Raw genomic sequence first — 27,696 nt, 5'->3', positions numbered from 1 at the left:
CGTTCCAGCCTTCACGTTAGACGTACGATAAGTATCACGGAACAAGGAACGAGGACATGCACGCGCTATCAGCTAAACAGTGGCTTTCCTGGAACCATGGCCGTGTTCGCGTCTGGTAGTATTAAAAGCGGATGTCTCCTGGGTTCCAGCTCAGGCAGCGTCCGTGAGAGCTCCAGGGCTAGAAGAGAACTCTGTTTATTCTGTTCCAAGCTGTGTGGGACCGGGTCCTGCGAGAGGCGGTGGAACGAGGCCCAAGCGTGGGTCTTCCTTTCAGCGCGCCTTGGTGCCTTTTTGTCGTTAAACTCGGAGCTCAGCTGATTTTTGCAAGACAGGGGGGTCAGAACAAGAACGGTTTATTTGCCGACTTCAGTGTACATCGAGGGACTCAGCCAGTAGTGTCCCCATCCCGCCCTGGCTCTCGCACACCTACTTAACGTTTCTCAGGAACTAGCGCAGTGTCAATCAGGCTGGGCCCTTGTAGTTTGTTTTCCAATTTGATACTAATTGGACTTCTGTGCTCTTTGAGAGTTCATTCCGTATTTTAGGAAATGTCTTACAAAGGCCATGGCGGATGCTTTTGCTGGAGCAAAATTTCCCCCGGACCTAAGGGACTAGGATGTTTTTAGGATGCGTGGGCCGGGAGAACAGAGCATGTACCGTTTGCGGGAGGTGCCAGGGCTCCCCAAGCGCAGAAGGGCTCAGGGCTTCTGGTACATGGTCAGTGCCAACACCTTCTAAATGAGTATCTTCAGGTGGTTCCTAGCTAAACCCAGCCTGCAGCACCTGGCTCACCAGAAGCCCCAGTGAAATCGAAACCACTCTCCCCTCTTCCTTTAGGGGACTCGAGGTCCGTGGTCTGTGGAGGAACCTCAAGCAGCACCCGGGGGGCCTCCATTCTGGGTGTTTGCTACATGGAAGTTAGTGTTTCCCACTCAAGGGATGTTGGAATAACTCAGTGTCGATTCAGAGCCTTGTGTTCTCTGAGTGTCACCTCTGATTAGCAGGCTGTTGTTACCTTTTACAAATCTCCAGTTCTCAGTTTCCCCATCTGTAAGAGGAGAGCAGAGGTGAGCAACTTGGGTTGCTCTGAAGTTGTATGCCACTGGAGCAGAAGCCCAACTTTCCCCTGGCTTGGGGCTCTACATTCCAAAGGCAGCAGACCATCTAAAATTGGCTGAACCAGAAACGGCAAGACTGGCAGGCAGGTGTGTGACGTGAGTGAATCTGAGTGTGGATGTGTTCTCTTTGGAGGCCTGGAGACGCCATTTGGTCTGTTTCTGGGGCTTCAAAATACTACTGTGCTGTAAGCATTTATTTGAGTCCATCTAGGTTCTGGGGGGATTTTTGGAATCTGGAATCTGGAATCTGGATGCTGTTTGGGTCTCTTCTATAGGCAGTTCTGGTGCCTAGGATCCCATCAGTTTAGCATGGGGTTGGTTGCCAAAGAGATATAAGGCTTGGGAGTTGGGGACCAGGACTAGCAGGTGAAGGAGTTTTCATCCCCATCCTGGGGAAGAGCCCAGAGGAAAGCCAGCTCCAGACACGTGCCACAACCTGTAAGGCAACTCTCTTCTGTGGGTTTAGTTTTTTCTTGCACTGAAAATGTAAGTGAGTCATACTCGCCTGGCTGTTGGGACTTACTGGGCAGCTGGGGGTTAGGGTGAGATGTCAGGAGCTGCTCCAGCTTCAGTCCTAGCCTTAGCAACCCCAAGGCCTGGAGATTCTGGATTAATTCTCTTGACTTCTGGGATTCCTGTGGCTCCCCCAGGAATGCAATCTAGCAGGAGGCTTGTGTTGGGGGAAGCAAGGGCATCAGCTCCTTCCTCAGAGTATGGGAATGGCCATCAACAGACTCCAGACCAGGCTCCAGCAGAGAGAAATCAAGACTCTGCATCCCTGTCCCTAGGCAAAGCAGCCTAATCCTGGCCCACAGGAAAGGACAGTTGGCACCACCAGGCATCATGCCACCCCCCTCCCTTTCCAATTTCTTAAACAGGATAGGTGGTGTCCTAAACTTCCAAACATTAATTCAGCAAACATTTATTGAGCATCTACTCTGTACTCTGTACATCGCACTGGCGATGAAGCATTAAGGCAGCGTGCATGTTTGCATATTGGAGTGCATGGAGTCTGACATTGGAGGACTCCCTTATTTCTGGATGAGAAAATCTAGGCTCTAAGAGATTAGGTGTGCAACAGGTCGCTCTGAGGTACAGCTGGGACTCACACGCAGACCATACTAGGCTATTTCTACCTCCTTTTCCAGGGATCTTGGTCCTTTTGTTGAGATGGATTTCCTTTGCCCTGTTGGAGGGGCACTGAACCGACAGTAGTCTGTGTGTGAGGTTTGTTTAGATGGTTTGTCAGGGCAGAAGTGGGGTGAGGACTTGGGTAGTCCCAGACTTAATGAATTGAAGGGGGGAACCCCAAAACCCCCAAACGATTGCTTGTCAGTCAGCCTCTGATTCCCTCAGCTGGAGGGGGCTCAGAATCCGTGCAGGAGGCGGCCTTAGCATCACCACCAGGTCACCCTAGAATCAAGTGTGGAGACCAGTTGTACCCAAGGGCGAAGGGTGCCTCCCTTTGGGTCATGTTGGAGAGGGTATTTCGTTGGGGGACAGATTTGTCCTTATTCTGCCGAGGCAATGGAGTCATCATTTTCAGCCTTCTGCCCCTCTCCCTGACGGAGCCTGCTGTCCACTTTACCGTCCAGCTCTTGGGAAGCCAGGCCCGGCCAGGCTGTTCCCGGGTTCCTCCGCTGCCGCGCGCGGGGGAGGGAGGCGCAGAGCGTGTCTCGCCTCTCCGCGCGGTCAAGGTTGCACTCCCTTCCCGGGCAGAGACTAACCGTGGGAAAAGCGCTACCTTGGACGCTTAGAGCCTCTCCCTTGAAGGCCTGTACAAGAAGTCTTTGAACACGCTGCCCCTTTTTGCCCGCAACAGTTCCTCCCTGGGCCCCCGCCCCCGCGCTCTCCGTCCCTGGCCCAGCGAGAGGCCCCAGGACAGCGTGATCTAATCAGTCCGATAAGTTTCTAATTAAAAGAGCCCTCTGTCCCCTCCGCAGGCGCCTTCAACACGGGGGTCGTGAGGGAGGGGTTGGAGGCTGGCCCCTACCCCGCCTCCCCATACCCGGTCTGCGTGACCTGTCCGGGAGGGGCCCTTGGGAGCCTTGCGGGGCGCGGAGGCGACGGGGCCGGTTGGGGAGCTGCAGCCCGCAACCCTACAGTTGCAGAGCCCGCCTCCAAGGACAGCACGTGCTCCAGGCCACTGCCTAACCATCTGCTCAGCAATGGAGAAGGGTTCGTCTAGAGACAATTTCTTTGTGGTTTCTGTTTCTTCTTCTATTTAAAAAAATGCATCTTTTCAAAATTCGGCCTTCTCTCTGCAAAACTGGGTACTGAGAGCCACATTTCGTTTGTAAGCTGACAGGTAGGCCTCAAAGAGGGCCGTGCCTTCTCTCCCAGAAGGAAACCCAGCTCACTCAGGCCTGACAGCTACCGGGGCGGGGGTCATCTTTGCCTACTTAGCAGGCGAGAGATGTAGGACTTTGGGGTCATGCAAGTTACAAAAGTTGGTGGTTTCTTAATTGTCAACCTGTGGCGCCAAGCAGTGCTTGAGATTTTGCCTGCCCGGTATGATCTGCTTTGGACCTGCCTTGACCCTGTCTCCTACTCAGACACACCACACTGCCCCAAGTGGGCAGGAGAAGCTCCGGTTTTGTTTTTGTTTGAGGGGTATGTTTCAATGATGGGGTAACAGCCTCCTAGTTCTGTCTACCCTAAGTCTTCACAAACACTTGTTGCAGACCCTCTGTCATGCCTGGGGCAAGAGTGTGGATGTTTGACCCATCCCACTCCCAAAAATTGAGTGGAGTTTCAAGATCCAGCGCAATGGCTGGGAGGGGTTTGGGAGAATGTGCGGGGATGGATCCACACGGTGGCCCTCCTGTAAGCGTAAGTGAGCAACCGGGTGGATCTCATTTGCCCCTGGGCCTGGACCTCAGGCCAGAAACTCTGGGGCCTGCGCATAAAAGGAGAGAATCCCACCATTCCGTTCAGGGCCCCGGGACTGACCTTTATCGTAGTTGGAGGATGCTTTTTCCCCAGCGGTGGCAACAGTTTTCCAGAAGCTGTTTCAAGCAATTTAATAATAACCACAAAAGGAGACCACATTTTTCTTTCTTTCTTTTTTTAATAAAGACTTTGTTTGTTTATTTATTTATTTGACAGAGAGGGGGAGAGAAAAAACACAAGCAGGGGGGAGGGGCAGAGAGAGAGGGAGAAGCGGACTTCCCGCTGAGCAAGGAGCCCAACCTCGGGCTCAATACCAGGACCCTGGGATCATCACCTGAGTCGAATGCAGCCATTTAAGGACTGAGCCACCCAGTGGCCCGGCGAGACCACGTTTTTCAATCAAGACACCACATTCTGTTACTCAGCCTTTGGAGAGCCGGAGAAGAACAGTCGATGTTGCCCTTGGTTGCACTGTAGGGAAACTGGGGGACCCGTGCGCTGCCCTGGAGGGAAAGGGAGCTACAGTGTCAGGTACACTCTAAAACAAGCAGCTTCCTCTCCTGGGGCGCGAGGAACCCCCACGATGGTGGTCAGAGTAAGGACGAACGGGATGCGAATTGCATCCGAGAGGGGTAGAAGGAGGGCACAGGGCCGACGCCCGCGGGCCCAACTGAAAGGGCCCCTTTCTTTTAATCCTCACCAGCTTTCCTGAGGGCCTTAGATGTCGTGGTGTTAGGGTCGCGCAGCCTCAAATAACATTACTCAGTAATGACTCTTTCCATCTAAGGCCCATGCCGTTTAACGGGCTCCGAGTAATTAATGAAAGTTGGTGCGCGGTCCCCTGATTTACGGCTCCGAGTCAGCGCGGGGTCAGCTGAACAGATTCATTTCGCTCGCCCGCGCTGCCCCCGAGCAAGAGCCACGGTGTTTGTTTTTAGAGGTGAAGAACTTTCTCTGGCGAGCGGTTGGCGGTTTTCATACCTCACTTTCCTGAGGTTCGGTTCAGGAGCTGCAGACACCGTGGGAGACGAGGGGCGTACATGAATTTGGAAACGGCAGGGAGGTCAGGGTTTTACTTGGGAAAGGACGGCTCGCCGGCCCCCGAGGTCACACCTTTGCGGTTGGGCCCGGCTTCCCGCCGAGAAAGTTCTGGAGGCCGGTGGGGTGGCATCTTCCTCCACTGGGGTTTCTGGTTCGGGGCCGGGGACTCCTCGACCCCAGTTCAGGTCTCGTAGACCCACCGACCCCCCACCCCCACCCCCACTCCTCTGACGCTGTGCTTCTCTCCGCCGCGCTCTCAGGTTACAGCACGGTCACCTTCGACGGGACGCCCAGCTACGGTCACACGCCCTCGCACCACGCGGCGCAGTTCCCCAACCACTCTTTCAAGCACGAGGACCCCATGGGCCAGCAGGGCTCTCTGGGTAAGCAGGCGGGAAGGATGTGGGGTCCTTCTCCCCTTCTTTCATGCCAATCCCCGGAATCCCACGGCGAATTTTGAGAGAAGGGATTTTTAGAAATAATCAGCCCAGTCTCACCCAATTGAGAAGAAAAGGTTGAGTTTTGCCCCCACCCGCAGCATGTTGGTGACCGCTCTACTCAAGTCTACGAATGTCTTTTCCGTGTACTAGGAAGTAAGCCCTAAGGGAATGTGAAGTGAGAAGCAGATTAGCTCCTTACGATCTGGACGCCCTCTCTCGGCACGCCCCGGCGTCCAGGCTCGTGGCCCCCAGCTTCGTCTCCGAGCCTGGCTGGGGATGCTGTCTGTCCCGGACCCTGCCCGCGTCCTCACCCCCCGCGCGCCACCCCGACCGACTCCCACCCGGATCCCTTGCGGCGCGCTCACTCGGCTCTCCTCGGCTCTCCGCAGGCGAGCAGCAGTACTCCGTGCCGCCCCCAGTCTATGGCTGCCACACCCCGACCGACAGCTGCACTGGCAGCCAGGCCCTGCTGCTGAGGACGCCGTACAGCAGGTAGGAAAGCGCTCCGCACAGTGTCTGGGTCCCCGGGACCCGGGAGAGGGCGCGCGAACCGGCGGGAACGTCCGACGCGGGCAGCCCCGACCGCGGGCGTGCGGGGTCCTGGAGGCAAAGGACGCGTTTAGCTACTTAAAGCAAATTTAAGCAGATCTCCTGATTTGAACGAAGTAGGTTTCCTCGTCTCATGGCGTTCTTGTTTTGAATATAAACGAGGGCGGTTACTGTTTGAACTAGAGAACAGTGGAGCTTGGAGAAGTTATTTTTTTAAGCGCTCCTTAAGGAGCCCTTAGCTTCCTCGGGACCAAAGATTAGACATGGAGTCCACTCCCACTCCGTTCTTCTCACTTCTCAGACCGCTCCTCGCCCACTGGCCACACCGGCGGCCTTCGCCGGGAGTAATTCGAGGGCGCGTACGCTGGGACCACAGCCTGCTCCCCACCCCTGTGCTCCGGGGTCTGCGGCCGCCGCGGCACCCGGTGGGCGTGGTTCCCAGCGCCAGGCCCCGCGCCGGCAGCGGACCCGGACTGCGGGCAGGACCTCAGTCGGGTCGCCGCGGTGGCCTTCGGGGACGCTGCTCCAGCCCGCGTCTGTCCTCCTTCCCATTCCAGGGAGGCAGAAGACCAGCCTCTTTTCCTTCCAAGCTTTTTTTTCCCCCTGTCCCTTGTGCGTTCTCCCGGCCCTCGTTCCACCCTCCACCTTCTCTCCCCCAAATTTATTCTTCAACTTTGGGTGAACTTGGCCGGCATCCCGCTTCTCCGATAGGGTTGCCTAGTAACTGGTGCACACACCGGCGCGCGGGGCTGGAAGGTGGGGCGGGCGGAGGGAAGTGGCGGCTCTTGGCCTTTGAGGCGGGGACTGGGCGAGCATTACCTCATATTCCACCCCTGCCCCCCACCCCGGTGCTGCGGGGATCCTGATACCGACTGCCCCCAAACTCATCTCCATCCTCCCCCTCCGCTCGAGGACCCGGGGCTGACGTCAAGGGAAGGAGGTAGTGAGGTAATGAAGGAAGGAAAAGCTCCTGCCCTGGGAGATTGGGTGGGGGGGATGGCCGTGCCTGGAGGACCTCCAGTCCCACAGGTGGAGGAGGGGAAGGAGGCTTCGCTCCCTAGCTGGCTGCGGCGCATCCTAAAGTCTCGGTGTGCTTATGAAATTGAGCCTGGTACTGGTCTGGTTCTCCTATCTGGGGGAAGTACAGGGTCGAGCCCCTTCGAGTTCTGTATGCCTGAGGCAACACGGACTTCAGAAGTCTTCCCTTTTGATGGGGGAAATCCGGCATATCTATTTGGATCTTGGATTCAAGATCACTCTCCTTCCCTTCCCCTTCCCCTTCCTTTCGCCTTTTCTTTTTTTCTTTGAGCGAGAAGGAGCAAAGAAATGCTTGAAGGTTGCTGAGAGACCGCGGAAGAATGACCTTACCTCCTCATCCTCCTTTTCTTTCTCACTAGCTAGAATCCAGTTCTGTTCTTTGGCACCTCAGTGCTTCCCCTTGGTGGGTCCCAGCACTGGAAAGCACGCAGAACCCACAGCCATTCTCTGTTGCGAACACTCCTACTCCCTCCTATCAAAACTGTGGTGGCAGGGCCATTCCCATCCTTCTTGAGGAACTGTTCCTACATTACCAGAGTGGCATTGTTGTAACTGGAACAGCCATTGGGGGTATAGTTGGAATGGTTCCCCATGGGATGGCCTTGGCCCATTCCTGCCTTTTCAGTTCCTGACTGGAGACTTACCCCCAGGTAGAGAGGAAGCCTTTGACGCTGGAGTGGGTGGTAGTATATCCCTTTGGGGTTTGGAGTCTGGGAGGCATTGGTTCAAAGGGACACAGACACACACACATTTCTTACTCTCCTCTCTCCCAAGCCTAGAGCCACACTAGGAAGGGGCCATCAGAGGGTCTAGCCTAGAAAGAGGAGGTGGGGATAAAGTGATCACAGCCACTGGTTTAACAACAATTCTGAAACTGAGTCCCTGTGGTGGATTTTGACAAGAGCTGAAATTGTGGTTGCCTTGGAAGTGGGAAAAGTCACTTGGATTGCATTTTATAGGTAATATTCTCACATTTGTAATCCAGCTTCTGAATGTCCACTCTATAAAGCAATTTTGTCAGGTTCATCTTTTGGAAATATTTGCTTAACCCTTTCTTCTTTCTACATAATTGGAATTTTTTTGCTTCTTGGTTTTTTTTTTTGGTATTTATATCACAAAAATAGCATTTTATTCTGTTAGAGGAAATTTCGAAGCGATAACTCCTAAGCAAGAAATTATGACTCCTGTAGGAAAAGAGTTTGCTCCCTCGAAGTCTGTACTGTCTTTGAAGTTCCAGTCACCCTAAATTCATAACATTTCTAATCACTTTTCAAAAATCAGGTACTTCCCCTGCAATAATGATGAATGAGCAGGTGTAAGAATGTTTTAAAATTGGTTCTATGCATTGACATTACCACAGTTATGTCATTTCCTTTCTTTTTCACTCTTAAAAAAGTCTGAAAGGGTATTGAAATGCTTTTGTGAATGCAGTGTTTGAAAAAGCATAGGAAACACTAGTAAATTTTAATCACCGAATGGCATAACATTTGGGTTTTAGAGTTCACTGGTGCTTCTTTGGTCCCTGGCTCCATTCCCTTCTGTCTAAAATTGGGACCTCCTGGGAAAGGCTTGCCTGTATTTCGTTTGCCTTGTTGCACTTGACCCCCTGGGGCAGCCTGCCCAGACTCTTCCCCACTGCCCTTCCAAAGCTTCTGTCTCTCCAATCTTGAATTTAATCTTCCATCCCAGCATGAAATAAAGACATATATATATATATATATGAGGCAACACGGTATATATATATGGAATAAGCAGTGTGCAATGTGAATTTGTTTTGAGGAAATTCTCAAAATTCTCTTCTTGTTAGGAGGGAACTGTCCAGTGATTCTCTCTTCTCTCTCAGGTAACAGATCTGAGGAGTTTTGGCTGTGCCCCTTTGTGTGTAGATGGGCATAATAGTGAATAGAAAAATGTCCCCAGTCAGCTTATGGGAGGTGATAGAGGATGGTTTTCCCCATCCTCTCTGCCACTTTGCATTTTGAAGGTGGGTAGAGGTCCGTGGAAAGGTCACTAAGGCTTCTGAAACCAGATTTCAGCCCCTAGGGGACCAGTGATCATAGCTGGGGGAAAAGTGAGTAAACTGTGAGGGTTTGTTGCATGCTGACTATGTGCTGCTGGCCGCTGAGCTAAGTGCTTCACTCAGTTCCTTCATTGAGTTCTAAGTTCTTTGTAGATGCTTGAATCTCCACTCTCCTGAAGAGGAAGTAGGTTCAGAGACTCAAAATAACTGGCTTAAGTCACACAGCAAGTCAGAATCAAGACCAGGACTTGATCCACAGTCTCTCTGACTTCAAAACCCATCTGTGCTCTGAATCAAGCAGGGATTCCAGGCCACTCACTCCACTGGAGTTCCCCGTGTACAGTCTGTAGCCCCACTGTTGCTGGTAAATATGCAGAGCAAAGGCTCATAGAGACTTCCTTCATCCGGGCACCTTTCTAGGCACTTTCCAAGTATTGACTTCTTTAATCCACATGACTCTCCTGAGGGGAGAGAGTAATGAATCCACTCTCACTAAGCACAGATTTGTCCTGATTTCTACCTAGAACGGGGAGCTAGCGGGGCCTTCCCTGCTTAACTTCCTGTGACTCTTCTTCCACAAACCCCTCTGCCTTCACCGCTTGCTGACCTCCTTGGAGCCCCCCATCCCTGACTCTGCCCAGTTCATGGGCTGATACTCACAGCTACTTTGAAAAGGAGTTCTGGGGGCGCCTGGGTGGCTCAGTGGGTTGAGCCTCTGCCTTCAGCTCAGGTCATGATCTCGGGGTCCTGGGATTGAGCCCCACATCGGGCTCTCTGCTCAGCGGCGAGCCTACTTCCTCCTCTCTCTCTGCCTACTTGTGATCTCTCTCTCTCTCAAATAAAAAATAAAATCTAAAAAAAGAAAAGATAAGAAAAGGAGTTCTGTGTCCTGTGTTTGAAAAATAGTCCCCACACGTTATTTGTTTGTTTGTTTGTTTGTTTATAGCTATTTTAGTCCTTTCCTTTCCTTCTTAGACTCTTTTATTAGGTTTGCGCATCCTTCTTTAGCAACTGTGCTACCAATTTAAATGAGCCTATTTCCTTTCACCATTTAGTGGGTGAAACCACCCCACCTTGGGAAGCAGTAACTGCTGATTGAAATATTGCTAATTGAATGCTGATGATTCACAAACGATGCGGTTGACAGTGGAGGCTTTTCACAGCGGATGGTTTTTCTTGTGAGACTTCCGTAGCAGCCATAGAGTTTCTGGGGAATTCAGGTCACCGGGAAATCCATTATCTACCATTGAGGTTGGCCTTCAACATAGACATGAATCAGAGCGACGGCTCATGTCCAAGAAAATAAAGTGACAATCTCGAAAGCCTCTTTTCACTTTTGTATCTAGGAACACTTTACATGGTATAAAGTTTCACTTAAGACAATACTGGTATTTGTTTCCTGCATCAGTAGGCACGAAGGCAGAAAGTCTGAAATGGTTTCCAGGGGTGGGCAGTGTTATCACAACCAAAGGCTCGAAATGGACTTGTCTCCAGGGAGGGGGAAAAATCTAGTTTCAAATATTCCTGCAACTTTTGTGCTGACCAAGTGTTTATTAATAGAAGTTGAATCCCCAGTGGGTTTTTCTTTGGTTAACTGGTGAGCTTGAGAGAAATAACAATACCAAGAGATTGACTGTAAAATAATTATTCATCATGGCCTGCTGGGCAGAAATTTCTCAACAGGCAGCCTCCATGGCGCCTTGGAGGGAAGAACGCAGGAGAAGGGCTGCGTGGAGGTCTGGCTGCAGCCTCTGTGTCTGCGTCCTGGTTATCAGGTAGGGGCCCCTCTGTTGGTGTGGGGCAGAGCTATTGCAGCAAAGGCTGGCCATCGTGAATTCTGATCACAGATGCCAACTCTAGCTGCATTTTTCTTGGTTGGCATTTTCTTTTTTAATTCTTGCTTTCTTCTTCTTCTTCTTCTTTTTTCCTTGTGGGGTTCTTTACTTCCACCAAAGTGCTCCTTTGTCAGTCAGCCAACATCTGGCAGAGATGACCCCAACCTCAGCCAGGTTCAACAGCTCTGTGCCAATGGTGACATGAACGTTTCTACCTTGCTCTGCTGAATGTAGTAAACACACTCAAAGATGAACATGTACTTGAATTACACATGCATTTGAAGAGTGGGGGAGTCCCAGCTCAGATAATAGCTAAGGGCTTTTTTCCCCTTCCTTTCTTTTTGTGTGGAGGTCGAGAACTCAATAATACTGCAGTCCAGGCCAAAACAAACTCTATATGATCTACTACCGATTTCCTTTTAAGTTCCTCTTTTTGCTAGGACTGACTTCCTTTTATTTTACTCCAACTTGCATTAATCCCAGTTATAGAAGTTTCTTTCCTCTCTCCGTTGCTTCCAACTTCAAACATTTCTTACATAGGAAACAAGGGCCCTTAAAAAAATCTACTTAAAAATATAAAGGATACCATGACTTTTGGAATATATTTTGGCAGCCTGCGATTTCAGAGTTCACTTCCAAACAGACAGAGTTAGACGAGGAGCTGAAATGCCTACGTGACCACTGTGGTTTGCTTTGAGCCAAACCACCTGCTTATCTGATCTCCTCTGGGAATGAAGTGGTCGACACCTACAGTGGTTATTTAAAAATTAGATGCTTTATTTGTCAGAGGCCATATATTCCCTGACCAGCTCTTTCTCTTCCTGTGGGTTTTCATGATGAAAGCTAGGTGTGGACCGATGGCCCAAAGACATCAGAGCTGGAGCATGCTCGGGCCTGGTATTTTTAGCTCGGGTTCACATTCTTTCTCCTCCCTGACAGCAGTTACTGCCATGTTGTCATTGACTTCCATGAAGAGGTTGTGCCAGCCTAGCTAAGTGACCGAGCCTCTGAGGAACCCCAGCCAGCAGAAGGCAGGATGTGGTTAAAATGGTGCTCCGATCCTATCACTGGACTCAGGAAACCTATTCGGAGCTTGGGGATTTTCCACAAGTCCGTCTTCCCTATCGCCCTTCCCATCTTCTCTCCCCTCAAGAGGATTTGCAAACTGAGCTATCGGGACCACTAAAACAAGAAGTGTTTCCTGTGATCTTGGCATACGATTCTTAGTTGGCTGAAAAGGATGTGTTGGGCATCTTGCCTCTTAGAACTTTCTGGAGACAGAAAGTCACCGTGCTTCCTGGAGCATGCTCTCTTTCCCCTCCAGACCTGTCTGTACTATTGTTATTTATGATTACTGTTATTTAAGTGGTAGAGGATGAGTTTGCAGGCCAAGTGATGCCAGGATGTCTTCAGAGGGGTATGGCAGGTGGGCTGGGGGGCATCAGGCAAGCCAACGCCAGGCACTTCTGTGAGCCCCAGTCATCCTCTGATAAATGGGGATCATAACTACACCTGCCTCGCCAAGTTGTGGGGCATATTGAGGATGTGTGAAAAGCACTGTGAAAAATTAGATACTTTAGAAAATTTTAAATATATTATCTGGATAGCCTTCAAAGAGCTACTTTTAAGGCTTTACCAAATCCCTGTAAAGTTAGACTGATGGAGATTAAGACTTCCATTTGGCAGATGAGAAAACTGAGGTACAGAGAGCCAAACTGATTGGCTCAAGGTCCTAAAACTTATAGAGCAGTACTGACCAATAAAACCCATGCAAGCCAGACAGATAGATAGATAGATACAGATAGATATCGATATATAGAATTTGGAATTTGTTAGTAGCTGCATTAAAAAAAATAAGACCATGAAATTAATTTTTAAAATATTCTATTTTTAAAATAGTCAAAATTTTGGGGTGCCTAGGTGGCTCAGTCAGTTAAGCATCTGACTTTGGCTCAGGTCATGATCTCGGGTCCTGGGATCAAGCCCCATGTTCCTCTCTGTGCTCCATGGGAGTCTGCTTCTCTTCCCCTTTCCCTGCTTGTCCTCTCTCTTTCTCTCTCTCAAATAAATAAATAAAATCTTTTAAAAAAATAACCCAAATCTTATTTCAGTGTGTGGCACTAGTATATTTCAAGTACTCAAAAGCTTTGTCTAAGCAGTAGCTGTCCAACTGTGCAGTGTGTTTATTAAGCACACGCTAGGAAGATACACATACGTAAGACATAGACTGTGTATTTGGGAAAGTTTGCTTTTTGGGGGCTGAGAAAATGGTCTTAAAAATATTTTCTCTTCACGGTACTTCCTGATAAAGACCCTTACGAATCTATTGGACTATTCCTTAAGTGTGTGAGAAAATTCCTAAATCATAAAGTTAGATATTTGGTGCTCATTAACCCATATGCATAAACTTCTGTCCCTCATCTTGCTTCTCGGCCCTCTTGAAAATGATGGTCTTCGTCTTAGGCAAGGATGAAATAATTCCAGAAAGATCCCACATCCCAATAGGGCCTAGGAAAATTGTCAACCGGAGCTGAGTGATTTTAGTTGGTGAACAATTTTTTAAAAATCAGTGACAAAAATACTGAGCTGCTGGGGGAATACAATGCCTGTTGGCTGAGATTAATGGCGAGATTAATAAATGGATTGCTTGATGAAAAGGCGCAAGAGAACAAAAACCAGTAGAGATTGTGGAGGAGGATGCTTATTAATGAGCTGTCAGCCCACAGAAAGTTCAAGAAACTCTTCTGTGTTAAATGCAGCAGGGCTGGCACTTCTAATAAAAATTGGGGGTCCTTCAGGAATTAATTACATCGGCCTTACAGCAAGAATTTGTGGAATTGCGAAACGTAGTGGCACAGACCAGCACGGGCCGCTACCGCAAATGGAGAAGCGGCAGGAGAAACTAATCATTTTTTTTTTTCCATTGATCTTTAGGATATTGTAGTAGCATAATAGCCAGTCAGACTAAGGATGAGTGATGGGCTCCAGATACACACTGACTAATGAAAGGACCCGTACTTGGAGCTTGAAGCCACTTCACATCTCATATGTAAAATTCCCTCCTGGAATCTGATTTTCTCCTTATCCTGTGTGCCCACCACAAAGGAGTTCCAGATCATTTTCCGAGTAATTATGCAAACAGCAGAAGGGACTCTGCCATGATTTATCAGGCTATGCCCAGAGGGAGCACAGCATCCAAACATCCCGAGTTGCTGCGATTTCCCTGACCTCTCCACAAGCTCCCAGTTTGGCTGGCCTGATGAAACCTTCTCTTAATTAAAATTTGGTGTTGCCTCTGCCCAAGGAAGGCGTACCACGACAAGGTGGAGATGGTCTGGGTTTGGGGTCTGATATCGCACGTTAGACACGGAAAGCTTCTCTCTTTCTCTTCTGCCATGAAGGTAGAGGGAAGGTATTCCTCTGTAATATGTTTAGACCAAGGGTCCGCAGACAGCCCATTCATCTCTTGGGTCTCAAATTTCATAATTAACCATTTCAGTTCAGGACTGAATGTATTCCGCATAGAGCTTGGTAATTAAGGAGATTTCTGCCAGTTGATTTATGTGCTGCTTTTCTAGGAAGGAGATAAATGTAAGAGGAGAGGAGAGAACAACTTTTGGTTGGTTTACATGATAGTGTATTTTCTTCTTTGGGGTCTTAATGTAAATGATCAGCCGTTATTTTCCTTCTTAGAGCTTAGGGCTTGGGCTTTTTTTTTCCCCCCTCCTTTTGACTTGTTCCAGGATTATACAATTTCTAGAGACGAATTTCTTCAGTTGTGCATAGTCTTTACCATTCTTTCTCTTTTGCTTGTCACATCCTTGAGTATGAGACCATCCACCAGCCATCACTCTTTGACTTCTCGGACCCTCATAATCCACGTGATACGTATCCTTTCGATTAAAACAACTTAATGGCCTTTTCACGAATAATTAATCTGCCATCTTTTTACTTTCAGCTCCAGGCTTTTAACTTTAATGTTGAGTTATCCGGCCTGTGTTGCCTTTCAAGAGTTTCACTCCCTTTTAGCCTCTTCCCCTGAAAGGTTTAATACCTTTTTAGAAACTTCAGTGTTTGCTCTGCTAAGGTTTTTTAAAGGCTTCCAGATTACTCTCACGTCCTTCCTGCTCTGTGTGACCGCAAGGAATCAGTGGGCCGAAATGAAAATCATTTCAGACTCACAGTATTCTGTCATTTTGGAAAACATGGAGGCTTTCGCTGCAAAGAAAAAGTAAAATGCTATTAACTGTGTCTTTCTTTGTAGTTCTCTGTTTCTAACTCTGGATATTTTTTCTAACAGTGACAATTTATACCAGATGACCTCCCAGCTTGAATGCATGACGTGGAATCAGATGAACTTAGGAGCCACTTTAAAGGGGTAAGGTTTTCTCTGTTCCGTTTCCCTTCAATATACACCTGTTTGAACCATTTAAAAGGCGCTTTTAACTCACGAAAGAAATGCAGTCTTAGAAAAATAGTCATGGCTCTCTGTAGAATTAAGATGCTTTCCTCCCTCCCCCAGTTGGTGGGGTGTGTTCAGTATTAAATTTTCAGGAATATAAATAGGAGATTTCTTTCTTTTTTCTTTTTTTTAAGATTTTATTTATTTATTTGATAGACAGAGATTACAAAGTAGTCAGAGAGGCAGGCAGAGAGAGAGGAGGAAGCAGGCTCCCCGCTGAGCAGAGAGCCCAATGCGGGGCTCGATCCCAGGACCCTGGGATCATGACCTGAGCCGAAGGCAGAGGCTTTAACCCACTGAGCCACCCAGGCGCCCCAAAATAGGAGATTTCTGTATGTGTCCGAAACAAGAGAGTTGAGACTATTGAGAAGGTGTAATCTGGCCTTTACTTATGGAGTGTTTCAGAGTTCTTCAAAACTGTGTCCGTTCAACCTCATTTAATGTTTATTTTGCTAGTGATATCACAGATGTTAACTATTACATTAGCTTATCGAGAAATACTCTCAGTTTGTAATACCCGGGATCCCAATTCGTATTTGAGTGCTGATGCTGGGAGACTTCTGAGTCAGATGAGCTCACACCTGGTTGTGCCAACAGATTTTCTTTGTGCTCAGTAGATTGTCACAGTAGGGAAGACACAGTACAGGGAGGGGAGATTCTTTGCACCTGGAGATTTTAAAAGGCAAACAGGTGGAACTTGCTTTCAATAGTACAAGAACTCACTGTCGGCTGTTCAAATTGGAGTCAATGGGCATTAGCGTACAACTCCAGTGAGGTCCCCGTAATATAGCAGGTGCTTTTCTCAGTCCCCTCACTTACTCTTCTTAACACTGTAAGGCTTAGGTATGGTTACCCTGTTTTCCAAATAAGCAGATCAAATTTAGAAAGTTAAGTAACTTCCCAAGTTCCCGTCATAGTAAATGGTAGAGGTGGGATTCCAAGCCTGGATCTAATGCCAAAGCAGAGGCTCTTTCCAGCCTCCCTAATGCTACCCTCCACTCCACCAACAGCCCCGGTGGCACTGGAGACTAAGTCCAGCACTCTGGACGAGACAACTAACTTCACATCTCTGTGTATGAGGGGCTTCTCATTGGATTCTGGGATCCGGGGGCTTGCTAGAGCCATGCATGCTCCATTCCCCATTCCCCGCCTCTTCTTCTCTTCTAGAGTTGCTGCTGGGAGCTCCAGCTCAGTGAAATGGACAGAAGGGCAGAGCAAGTGAGTGGACGATACGATGATGGGAGAGTCAATGATGTAGGCCTTGTTGACTGGTGCCTGGGGTGATGCAGGAGTTAGCACTGACAGTGGGTGACCAGCATAGCAGTGGGTACAGTGGGATGGAAGGATCTCTCCGTCTCTCTCTTTCTCTCCCTCTCCTTCTCATCTGTCATAGACATACTGTGGGCAAAAATGGAGGTGGTGACATTTCTCATCAACATACTCCTAGGAAACAGCTTTGCAATGATGCACTAAGAGCCCTGCTCATTTCCTCTGGAATGTTTTGCAAAACATTCAATTTGTGGTATTATACATCTCCCTGTTAGATCATTCACATTTTTCAGGCATATATGACTTGCTTTTTCTCTATTTGCTTTTAAATCTCTCAGGGAGAACTTAATTTTTATCCCAAGTCTGTAGCCAGAATTCTTAAAAAAACTTTTTTTTTTTTTCCGTTCTTAAACATCTGTGCCTTCCCCGGGCCTATAGTCTGCAGCCTGGGACATTTCTGTACCATTTCTTTTGATTTTATTTCCCCTGCATGAACACCAGAATTGGCTGCCCTCTTCTCATTCCTCTTTCTTTCATTGGCTCAGTGCTGGCTTTTGGATCATCCTTCAGTGATCAGCAAAGTTATTTTTCAGTCTTCCAAGATTTACTGTTAGATCCTTCTCTACACCCCCATCCCCCATTTTTTCCTGCTATTTTATCCAAATCTCAACTTCCTTTCTCAAGACCCAAAAGTTAAAAAACAAAACAAAACAAAACCAAAAAAACCTGTTGATTTGAATTTTCCCTCTCCACACTTGTGTCCAAGGGGCTACTGATAATTTCAGCATTTTATCTTTCTACCTACTCTCAACTTGTCTGATGTTTCTTGGTTTCTTGCTCTTACCTTTCTTTCTTTTCCCCTTCCTTTTCTTCTCTCTGCTCTTCTCAGAATTCAGAAACTGTCCCCACGTTAAATGCCAAGAGTAGACAGAACTTGATTGTGAAGTGAACAGTATGTTTCAATTTTTAAAATTTCTTCATGCTGGAGTACAGGGTTGGTTTGTTTACTTAATTACAAAAATTACAGATATGGGATCCTGGCACGTGTTTGATTCTGGGTCTTTCCATAGTTGAAATAATTTTGATACCTTTTAAGGTCTTTAGACACATGATATTGGTCACTTTCTGGAGAATCAGAAGCTATATTGTAAAGATGAAGCACTAAAGTGCGAATAGTTTGTTTTGTTTGATCCTCTTCAAGGAGAAAAGAAAACTAGAAGAGTTTTTGTTGGCCTGGTGCTTACATTTTAGGAAAGGATTTCTGAACCAAAATGTATTTCTTGAATACTATTTTAATTCAGAAAGCTGAATGAAAACAATAAAATGTCTCCAGTAGGTGGTCCTACGGAACAACAACTCTTTGGAAAACAAAGTTGCTTTGTGTAACTTACTAACATCTCTCATGCTGCACATTTATCCCTTTAGAATGTATTGTAAGTCATCTGACGTCTGCTTCCATTTGCGATTCGACAATTTATCTCAGGGTGGATGCTAACATTACTGGGTTCTATGTAAGGGGCTTTACGGATGTTTTTTCCTTTGACCTCATGACAATCCTAGGATACTAGGGTGTGTCCATCTTTCAGATGAGGAGGGAGGAGAGACTAAGCCACCTAAACCAAGCTCACATAGCAATGTGAACTTTATTTTTAATTTATTTGTTTTTAAGGATTTAATTTATTCATTTGATAGGAGGAGAGAGAGAGAGAGAGCAAGTGCACAAGTAGGGGAAGCAGCAGAAGGAGAGGGAGAAGCAGGCTCTTCGCTGAGCTGGTGTGAACTATAAAATACTTGTTGTGATGTGTAGATTGATATTACAACGCACTGGTGTGTCATGACCTACAGTTTGCCTCCTCTCTTATGGCTATTAAAAATGGCTACTCCTTAGCTCTTTCCTCCAAGCCCCTGGGCTGTCGAGAACAGAATTCAGTTGAATCTTTTATTCCAGTAGAAAATTGGGCTTTTATCCAGGGGGAGACACAATCTGGGTCAGCATCATCCTTCTCTCTGATGTCGTATTCACTTCCTTTTGTCAGGGTATGAAAACGCTGTTAATGTGGAAAATACACGATTTGAGTAAAAATATTCCGTGAAGAAAGATAGATAACTATTTTATTTTACTTAAATCCACAACTAGTGTCTTGACACTGAAATCAATGATAAGAAAAATCATGGTGACATAGTAGATATAGAACAGAAATACTGGAGGTTTGCCTCATATTTTAGAGAAAAAAGATAATTTCCATATCACTCATAAAAATGAGACATTATCCCAATGTTTTTTTATTAAAAAGATCATGAACTTCAGACAAACCCCCATTAAATATTTGTTCATGTCTTTTTTTCCTTGAAAATTTTTACTTAAAAAAGAAGAGGGTTTTTTCCTTGTGTCCTAAGCAAGTCCTTGGAGACATCTTTCATTAGATGTCAGGGAGCGGTGTTATTACAATGGGTGGGGATGGGATTTTTAGGGCGAGCGTGGGCAAAATGAGATGAAAACATGATACAATGGGGGAGGAGGGGATACTCTTGCCCCTGATTTACTCTTCTCTTTTCCTCTCTTTATTCATTTTCTGATCTCTGTGTGCCCATTGGGATCATAATTACTTTTATGACCTCATATGGGAGAGTATTATATTTCAATTTAAGTCAGCAGGAGGTATTTTGTGAACCCACTTTCTTAACTCTGACCCTTTTCGTTACTCACAAATGAAACTAGATTTTTAAAGTGGGTCACTGGGAGAGAAAATTGCCAGGGGTTCCTTCTAAGCATTAGTCTACCTTTATGAATAATTCTGTTTATGGTGCTTTTGCATTTGTTGCCTGCTTTTTTATGTCTTTAAAAGCCTTTCCTGTGTGTTCTTAACGGCCGCTGATTTCCTAAGGCTGCTCACAAGCCGCAGCTCCTCCGTTAGTCTCTGTTTTGCCTCTTCTGAAGAAAATATCCTGCAAAATGGAGTAACACATCAACCTTGACTGTGGTCCAAGTTATTAAAACAAGGAAGAAGTTATTCTCTGGGGAGCTGGGCAGGGGGAGTGGGAAATCGAATACAATAGAAAAGTTAAAGGAGTGCTGAGCACAATGAATGTCCCTTTGCTGGTCCAAGAAGTTCACAGACGGTTGGGAACACACAGTATTTGACCTGTGGATGGTTGAAAGGAAAAACGAAAGATTCACGATGAGTGATGTATGGTGAAAAAGAAGCGGTGCGGTTTGGTAGGGCCAAGGCTCTCGAATCTGGAGAAAATCCCCGCTAGACATGGTCTCATCCCCGAGAACCTGTGCCAAAAGAGATAACTGTCTTCTCTGGCTGGGAGTTCCAATACACAGCCCAGCACCTTCCAGCTCATAAACATAAGGTATTCGTCCAAGAGATTTACTTCTTGAAAATAGATAGCCTGCTTTTAAGTGGCTCCTGGAGCTTGGGATGCCGAGCAAAGGTGGAGAGAAATAGTTCTCTGAGTATCAGCATTCCTGAGTGAGACCCTTAAGCCCTGCCCCCAACAAAACTGTGTTAATTTATCCTTTTAAATGGCTACATTTATGCCAGGAAAGTGGTTCTTTGTCTTCCCTGGGACTCCACTTGGATCTGTTAGCTGAACTGCCAAGACAAACCTGGGACTCCTGGGTTGGCAGGGTTGGGGTGGAGCTGTGTCTCCTGCTCCTTGCACCTGGGAAGGAACTTCTTGGCCCTCCATTCTCACTCCATGCTACTGATTTCAACTCTCCTAGGCTGTCTGCCTTTCCCATCCTTGGGTCTTTGGGCATATTTTCAATTAGTGTATTTAACTTTTTTAATTTTTTAAGTAAGGTATATATATTATAGAACACCTAAAAAATACAATTATGCAGGGAAAGAAATGACCACTTCCCCCTCCCCAGCCCAGTAGTTCAGATGAAATTACTGTTAATATTATGTTGCATACACTTAGACTTTTTTCTTTTGGGGAGGGGCAGTGAGGGGCAGAGGGAGAGAGAGAATCCCAAGCAAGCTCCATGCCCAGCGCCCAACACAGGGCTCCGTCTCACAACCGTGATATCAGGACCTGAGCCAAAATCAGGAGTTGGACACTTAGCTAACTGAGCCACACAGGTGCCCCTAGAACTTTTTCTATGCATACATATACATTTATGTCCTTTTCTTTTTTACAGCCAATGATTGGGCTTCAACTTCTGTAAGCCACTGCCAAGTTCTGTATTTCAACTATCAAGAGAGTGTTTTGAAAATATTATCAACTTGTTAAAAAATATTTCATTTAAAAAACTACTTCGGGCTTGATAGACATCATCTCCATATTATGTTTCTATTTTATTTTTCTAAATATTTATTTATTTATTTGGCAGACAGAGAGAGACACACACACAGTGAGAGAAGGAACACAAGCAGGGTGGGGGTGGGAGAGGGAGAAGCAGGCTTCCCGCCGAGCAGGGAGCCTGATGCGGGGCTCGATCCCAGACCCTGGGATCACGACCTGAGCCAAAAGCGGATGCTTAATGACTGAACCCCTCAGGTGCCCCTCTATTTTATTTTTAAGCAAGGAATCATATTCGTCTTGTAAAGGTGAGGGGAAATGACAGGTTTATTCAGACCAGAAGAACAAAGAGACCAAGCAGGAAAGATAGAAAAGGAAGGTGGTGGCCAAAGGTCCAAGATGGATATGAGGAAGGTAATGGACTCAGCCCAGAAAGATGAAGTAGGATTCCAGCCTGTCTATAAAGGTGTGTGTGTGTGTGTGTGTGTGCGCGTGTGCATGTGCATGTGTGTGTTTGTGTGTGTGTGTTGGGGAGGAGAAGTATAATAGATGCGTGGAGAATGTCTTTCATGGCCTAAAGGAGTATTTTCGTAATTGTGGCCATTGCTGTTATGAACTATTGGGGTACATATGGTCCTTCATTCACGACATCTGTATCTTTGGGATAAATACCCAGAAGTGCAATTGCAGGGTCATAGGGTAGCTCTATTTTTACTTTCTTAAGGAATGTCCACACTGTTTTCAAAAGTGGCTGCACTAACTTGCATTCCCACCAACAGTGTAGGCGGGTTCCCCTTTCTCCACATCCTCTCCAACACTTGTTGTTTCCTGTCTTGTTGATTTTGGCCGTTCTATCTGGTGTAAGGTGGTATCTCAAACTGGAAGAAATCAGAGGGGGAGATGAACCATGAGAGACTGAGGACTCTGAGAAACAAACTGAGGGTTTTGGAGGGGAGGGGGTTAGGTGGGGGGTTAGGTGAGCTTGGTGGTGGGTATTAAGGAGGGCACGTATTGCATGGAACACTCTGTGTGGTGCATAAACAATGAATCTTGAACACTGAAAAAATAAAATAAAATTTTAAAAAAAGGAATATTTTGCAACTCTCATGTCTGTGATCCCATCTTGTACCCTTTTGAGACCCTCTACTCACCATGAATCCTTCTCCCTATCATTTACCTAAGAAAAAAAATCGTAACCTCCAGCTAGGAAAACATCGACATGGAGGCTACGCTAGTAAAAAGCCATCCATATAAACACTTCTCTGAAGTGAGGGTCTGTTGCATACTTGAGGAGATTTTTTCCCTATTAAAAGTGAAAAAGTTCATTTACTCCAGCTTTATTTTTAATTATTTTTATTTATTTTTTAATAATTTTTATTTATTTGAGAGAGAGAACATGAGACAACCCGATGAGCAGAGAGCCCAATGCGGGGCTCCATCCCAGGACCTCTGGATCATGACCTGAGCTGAAGGTAGAGGGCTTAACTGAATGAGCCACCCAGGAGCCCTCTAACTCTTTATTTTAAAAACAAAGCCACAAATATAATGTTCTTAAGACTAAGATGGTGACTTTACCAAAATGAAAACAACTCCCCTCCCTTAATTATAAAAGTAGCGCAGGCTTCCTATGTATTTAAAAAAAATCAGACCAGTACCTAAACATCATAAAGGAAAAGAGGTATCTGTTTTCTCACCACCCTGTGATCACTAATTTTTATTAGGATGTGTTTGTATCTGCAGAAAGAAATTCCTGGAAACATTTACCCAACTAGTAATTGTGGTTGTCTCTGGAAAGGTTAGAAGGAGAGGGGGAATGCCTGATAGAGGTGGGTTTAAGAGATCCTAGAAGAAGATAGACTGGAGACATTTGTACAAAGACACTTGCATGGAGTTCTGCTGCAAAAAGGAGCAAAGAAATGGGGTTCTAGCTCAATGAAGATAGAATGTCAGGAGAAGGTTGTTTCTTTCTTCCTTGCTCTCTTTCTTTCTCTCCTTTCTCACTCCCTTCCTCCCTCCCTCCTCCTCTTTCTTTCTTTCTTTCTTTCTTTCTTTCTTTCTTTCTTTCTTTCTTTCTTTCTTTTCAAGATTGTATTTATTTATTTGGCAGAGAGAGATCACAGGCAGGCAGAGAGGCAGGAAGAGAGAGGGGGAAGCAGGCTTCTTGCTGAGCAGGGAGTCCGATGAAGGTCTCGATCCCAGGACCCTAGGATCATGACCAGAGCCAAAGGCAGACTCTTCATGACTGAGCCACCCAGCCGCCCCAAGAAGGTGATTTCTTAGTGTTTTGCTTTATTTATTTATATTTAGAGAGAAATGCCTGCCTGTTTGTTTACTGATGGGAATGATCAAGAAGAGGGAAAAAGTTGTTGGTGGGAGAGGATAGAATTGCTAGAACACTGTCCTTAGAGAAGAGGCTTCATGGGAAATGCAACTGGGTAGCTGAGAGCTGGGATAGGTTATCCAATAACCTAACTGTTGATCAGCAAGTGCTCTTTGTTTATAAGGATATTAACACTTTTGTTGTCCTATGCACTGCAACTATTTTCTCTGATGTGGATTTTGACTCTTAATAGTTTTGTTTATTCCTGTCAGAAAGTTTTATAGTAAAAGTGATCAGTTTTTGTTTTATGGTTTCAAGTTTTTGGCTTTGGTATCATGTCTATAAAGATTTTCCCATCCCGGGGTGCCTGGGTGACTCAGTGGGTTAAGCTGCTGCCTTCGGCTCAGGTCACAATCTCAAGGTCCTGGGATCGAGCCCCGCATCAGGCTCTTTGCTCAGCGGGGAGCCTGCTTCTCTCTCTCTCTCTCTCTCTTCCTGCCTCTCTGCCTACTTGTGGTCTTTCTCTGTCAAATAAATAAATAAAATCTTAAAAAAAAAAAGATTTTCCCATCCCAAGGTTTTAAAAAAAATTACTTATTCCTTGGTATATTTTATTTTATTTTATTTTATTTAAAGATTTTTATTTATTTGACAGACAGATCACAAGTAGGCAGAGAGGCAGAGAGAGAGAGGAGGAGGAGGCAGGCTCCTTGCCGAGCAGAGAGCCCGATGTGAGGCTCGATCCCAGGACCCTGGGATCATGACCTGAGCCTAAGGCAGAGGCTTTAACCACTGAGCCACCCAGGTGCCCCTCTTGGTATATTTTAAATTTACTCTTTATATTTAAACATTAGTTCATCTTGAATTTATTTGGCAATTTGATTCCACCTTTATTTGTTTCTAGAGGACTAGTCAGTATCTCCAAACTATTTTGAAAAATCCAGCCTTTCCTCACTAACTTCAAGTATTTCCTTTATTAATCCTTGGATCCTATCAAATTCCTTGGGTTCATTTCTAGATACTTTACTCTCTTCTTTTGATCAGTCTAATTCTTTTTGCCAAGTATCAGACTATTTTCTTAGCTATAATTTTATAGTCTGTTTAAATATTTGATAGAAAATTTCCTAGCATTGTATTTCTTTTTTCAGACTAATTATGGCTATTATCTCTTGTTTATTCTTCAAGATGAATTTTAGATTCAGCTTGTTCATTTCAAAGAAAGTCTTTATTGGGGTGCTTGGATGGCTTAGTTGGGTAAGCGTCTGACTTGATTTTGGTTCAGGTCATGACCTCAGCACCATCTGGCTTCATACTGGGCGTGGAGCCCCCTTAAGATTCTCTCTCTCCCTCTCCTTCTGCTCCTCACCACCCTTGCTCATGCATAGCAGGCATGCTCTCTCTAAAAAAAAAAAAGAGAGAGAAAGAAAAGAAAGTCTTTGTGAATATTGGTTGGTTAATTGTGACAAATGCACTAATATTAACGTGAGATGTAAGAGAGGAAACTGGGTATGACATATATGGTAACTGTTTATATTATTTTAGAAATCTTTCTGTAAATCTATAACAATTCTAAAATAACAAGTTTATTTTTTAAGCTTTAATTAGAATTTTGAGTAGATTGAATCAGGTATAAAAATTAATTTTGGAGAAGATTGACTTTTGAAAAAAAAGTGGATCTTTCTTCAAGAATGTGGATAGCAGGGGTGCCTAGGTGGTGCTGTCAGTTAAGCATCCAGTTATTGGTTTCAGCTCAGGTCTGATCTCAGGGTCATGAGATCAAGCCCTGCATCAGGCTCTGAGCTCAGGGCCATGTCTGCTTGGGTTTCTTTCTCTCTCTCCCTTTGTCCCTCTGCCCACTCTCTCTAAAATAAAGAAGTAAATCTTAAAATAAATAAATAAATAAATAAAAGAATGTGAATGGCATTCCTCAACATTTTTTCAAGTCTTGTTCTGTGTCAGATGTCTCCATTTTGAATTTCCTCATTTTCAAAAACTTTTTAGCAGTAATGCCTTTGGTTTCAAAATTTCTTTGAGAATGAATGTGATTCTGTTAATATATTACAAGGATTTTCCTTCATGTCTTCACCTTGATCTACTCTGTCGTGTTACTAACATTCGTGGGACCTGTGGAAAAGATGATTATGCACACAGCCTTCACACCTGCAAGCCTCTGTTTCACCTGAAGAAGCAGGGGACATCTTAATCTTCAGAGCCCCATGCTTGATCCTGGTATTTTAGGAGCACACTTTTTTTTTTTTTTTTAATGTAATTGAGCATAGTTGAGTAAACTTTTCCAGATTCAAGAGTGAGCAAGCTAGTTGGGTAGAAGCCGTTAGGAATCTGGGCTGAAAAGCTCCTGCCCCATCTTTCCTGTGCAAGGCTTGTCTCACGTGGATCTGGGACAGCCATTCTTGGTATCTACCAGCAGTTTCTAGCCATAGAGCCCAGGATTTGAGAACAGTGAACCCAGTGAGTTAGATGAAATTTGGGATTCTGATAAACTATCACCTCAGTACCAGACACACGTAATGAGAGATCCAGAGATATCTTATATGGTCTGATTGAGATGGTCTCTGAAAATACAGTTGTGTGTGTGTGTGTGTGTGTGTGTGTGTGTGTGTGTGTTGAAGCAGGAATGAAAGTCATGCCGAAAACCATCTTCTAAGTGCTAGGGGCCAGTAAAACTGTGGTGTGTTTGGACTGTGCTCTCTCTAAACTGTTGTGAGAAATTGGATTTAAATATTTAAAGTATCTCTTAGCTCTGCTGTGAGTGTTAAATAAGAGGGAAAATGTCAGTCGGAGACGGTTTGTTCAGTGTTTCAAGTGGAGAGGAAGCCTGATGGCTCATAGGGCTGATGTATACAAGCATTGCTGTCAGCCTGTTAACCATGCAGCCTGTGTCCCCTGTTAAAGAGCAGCCAACGACCAGGCTGCATGAGAACTGAAGGCCTAGGAGCCATGACTATAAAGAAACTTTCAAAAGAGGAATACAAACTAGGTTTTGTTAATGATAGCGTTGTTGGAACCAGCAGGCATCTTCCAGAAGGTAAGACCTTGAAGGGACCAGTACTCCTCTATAGATAACATGTTTTGAGAAATTCGCTGAAGAAATAAATCCAATGACTTTTAGGTAACTGCTAGATTATGTACGAATCAAGACTTTTTCTGTAGCAGGGGGCAGAACCCTGGTTGTAAGTGGCAGAGGTCAAAGGGGAAATTTTAATTTTGTAACTTATGTATTATCTTTAAAAATCCCATGTCTGGATTCAAGGGCTCAGACGATGTCCTTAGAATACTCTTTCATTGCCTTTTGTCCCTGCTGTTTTCTGTGCTAGCTGTCTTAGACAGGCTCTCTCCATCGTGGCAAAAGTAGCTCTGGTTTTGGGCATCTATAGCCTCACAAGGAAGATACCTTCTTATTGTTTCTTCTCCAACAAAAGACCCAGGGAAGGCTCTCATTGGCCCGGGTTGGGTCATGTGGCTAGAGAGTGCAATGATCTGATTGGCCAGGTCCTGAGTATGTCCTCACCCCTGGGGTCCAAGGCCCGGATTAGCAGAAAAGTGGAAAGGAAAAGGGCAATGTTTGCAGAGAAAGGTGGGTCGGATGTGGAGTAGGCAGAACAAGAGATGCTCAGCAGAGAATGAACACAGCCCAAGTGAGGGGTGGCTGGGTGGCTCAGTCCGTTAGGTTCTCTGGCTCTTGGTTCTAGCTCAGGTTGTGGTCTTGCAGTTGTGCGATTAGCCCCTCATTGGGCTCTGTGTTCGGTGTGGAGTCTGCTTCAGATTCTCTCTCCCTCTCCCTACTGCTCACTCTCTCTCAAATAAATAAATAAAATCTTTAAAAACAAACCAACAAACAGTCAAAGTTAGTAAAAGTGGCATGAGTTCTCTTCCGCTCCAGATGATTTTGGAGCTGGGTGCCCATAAAGATGTATGAGACCTGGAGGGAAAATAAATGAAGGATAGTGCAGAGAAGCCTTCTTTCTTTCTTTCTTTCTTTTTTTTTTTAAATTAACATATAAGTACTATTTGTTTCAGGGCTACAGGTCTGTGATTCATCAGTCTTACACGATTCACAGCACTCACCACAGCACATACGCTCCCCAGTGTCCATCACCCAGCCACCCCATCCCTCTCAACCCCTCCCCTCCAGCAACCCTCAGTTTGTTTCCTGAGATTAAGAGTTTCTTATGGTTTATCTCCTTCTCTGGTTTTGTCTTGTTTCATTTTTTCCTCCCTTCCTCCATGATCCTCTGTCTTATTTCTCAAATTCCTTATATCAGTGAGATTATATGATAATTGTCTTTCTCTGATTGACTTATGTTGCTTAGCATAATACCCTCTAAGTCCATCCACATCCTTGCAAATGGCAAGGTTTTTTGTTTGTTTGTTTGTTTGTTTTTTGTGGAGAAGCCTTCTTTCTAATAATGTTCATGAGAAAAGTGTTAATTAAAAGGT

General features: G+C 45.7%; 1 protein-coding gene across 1 annotated transcript in view; it reads left to right on the top strand.

The window, feature by feature from the left end:
- Positions 1 to 27,696, top strand: part of WT1 (WT1 transcription factor) — a 48,779-nt gene that overhangs the window by 1,540 nt on the left and 19,543 nt on the right. Inside the window, exons 2-4 of the mRNA XM_032841014.1 lie at positions 5,312 to 5,434; positions 5,881 to 5,983; positions 15,234 to 15,311. Coding sequence (XP_032696905.1) covers positions 5,312 to 5,434; positions 5,881 to 5,983; positions 15,234 to 15,311 — 304 coding nt within the window. The remainder of the gene's footprint in view (positions 1 to 5,311; positions 5,435 to 5,880; positions 5,984 to 15,233; positions 15,312 to 27,696) is intronic.

The sequence above is a fragment of the Lontra canadensis genome, unplaced genomic scaffold, assembly GCF_010015895.1.
Source record: "Lontra canadensis isolate GAN:19392208 unplaced genomic scaffold, GSC_riverotter_1.0 scaffold118, whole genome shotgun sequence".
NCBI lineage: Eukaryota > Metazoa > Chordata > Mammalia > Carnivora > Mustelidae > Lontra > Lontra canadensis.
This window is presented reverse-complemented; position numbering and strand designations above follow the sequence as displayed.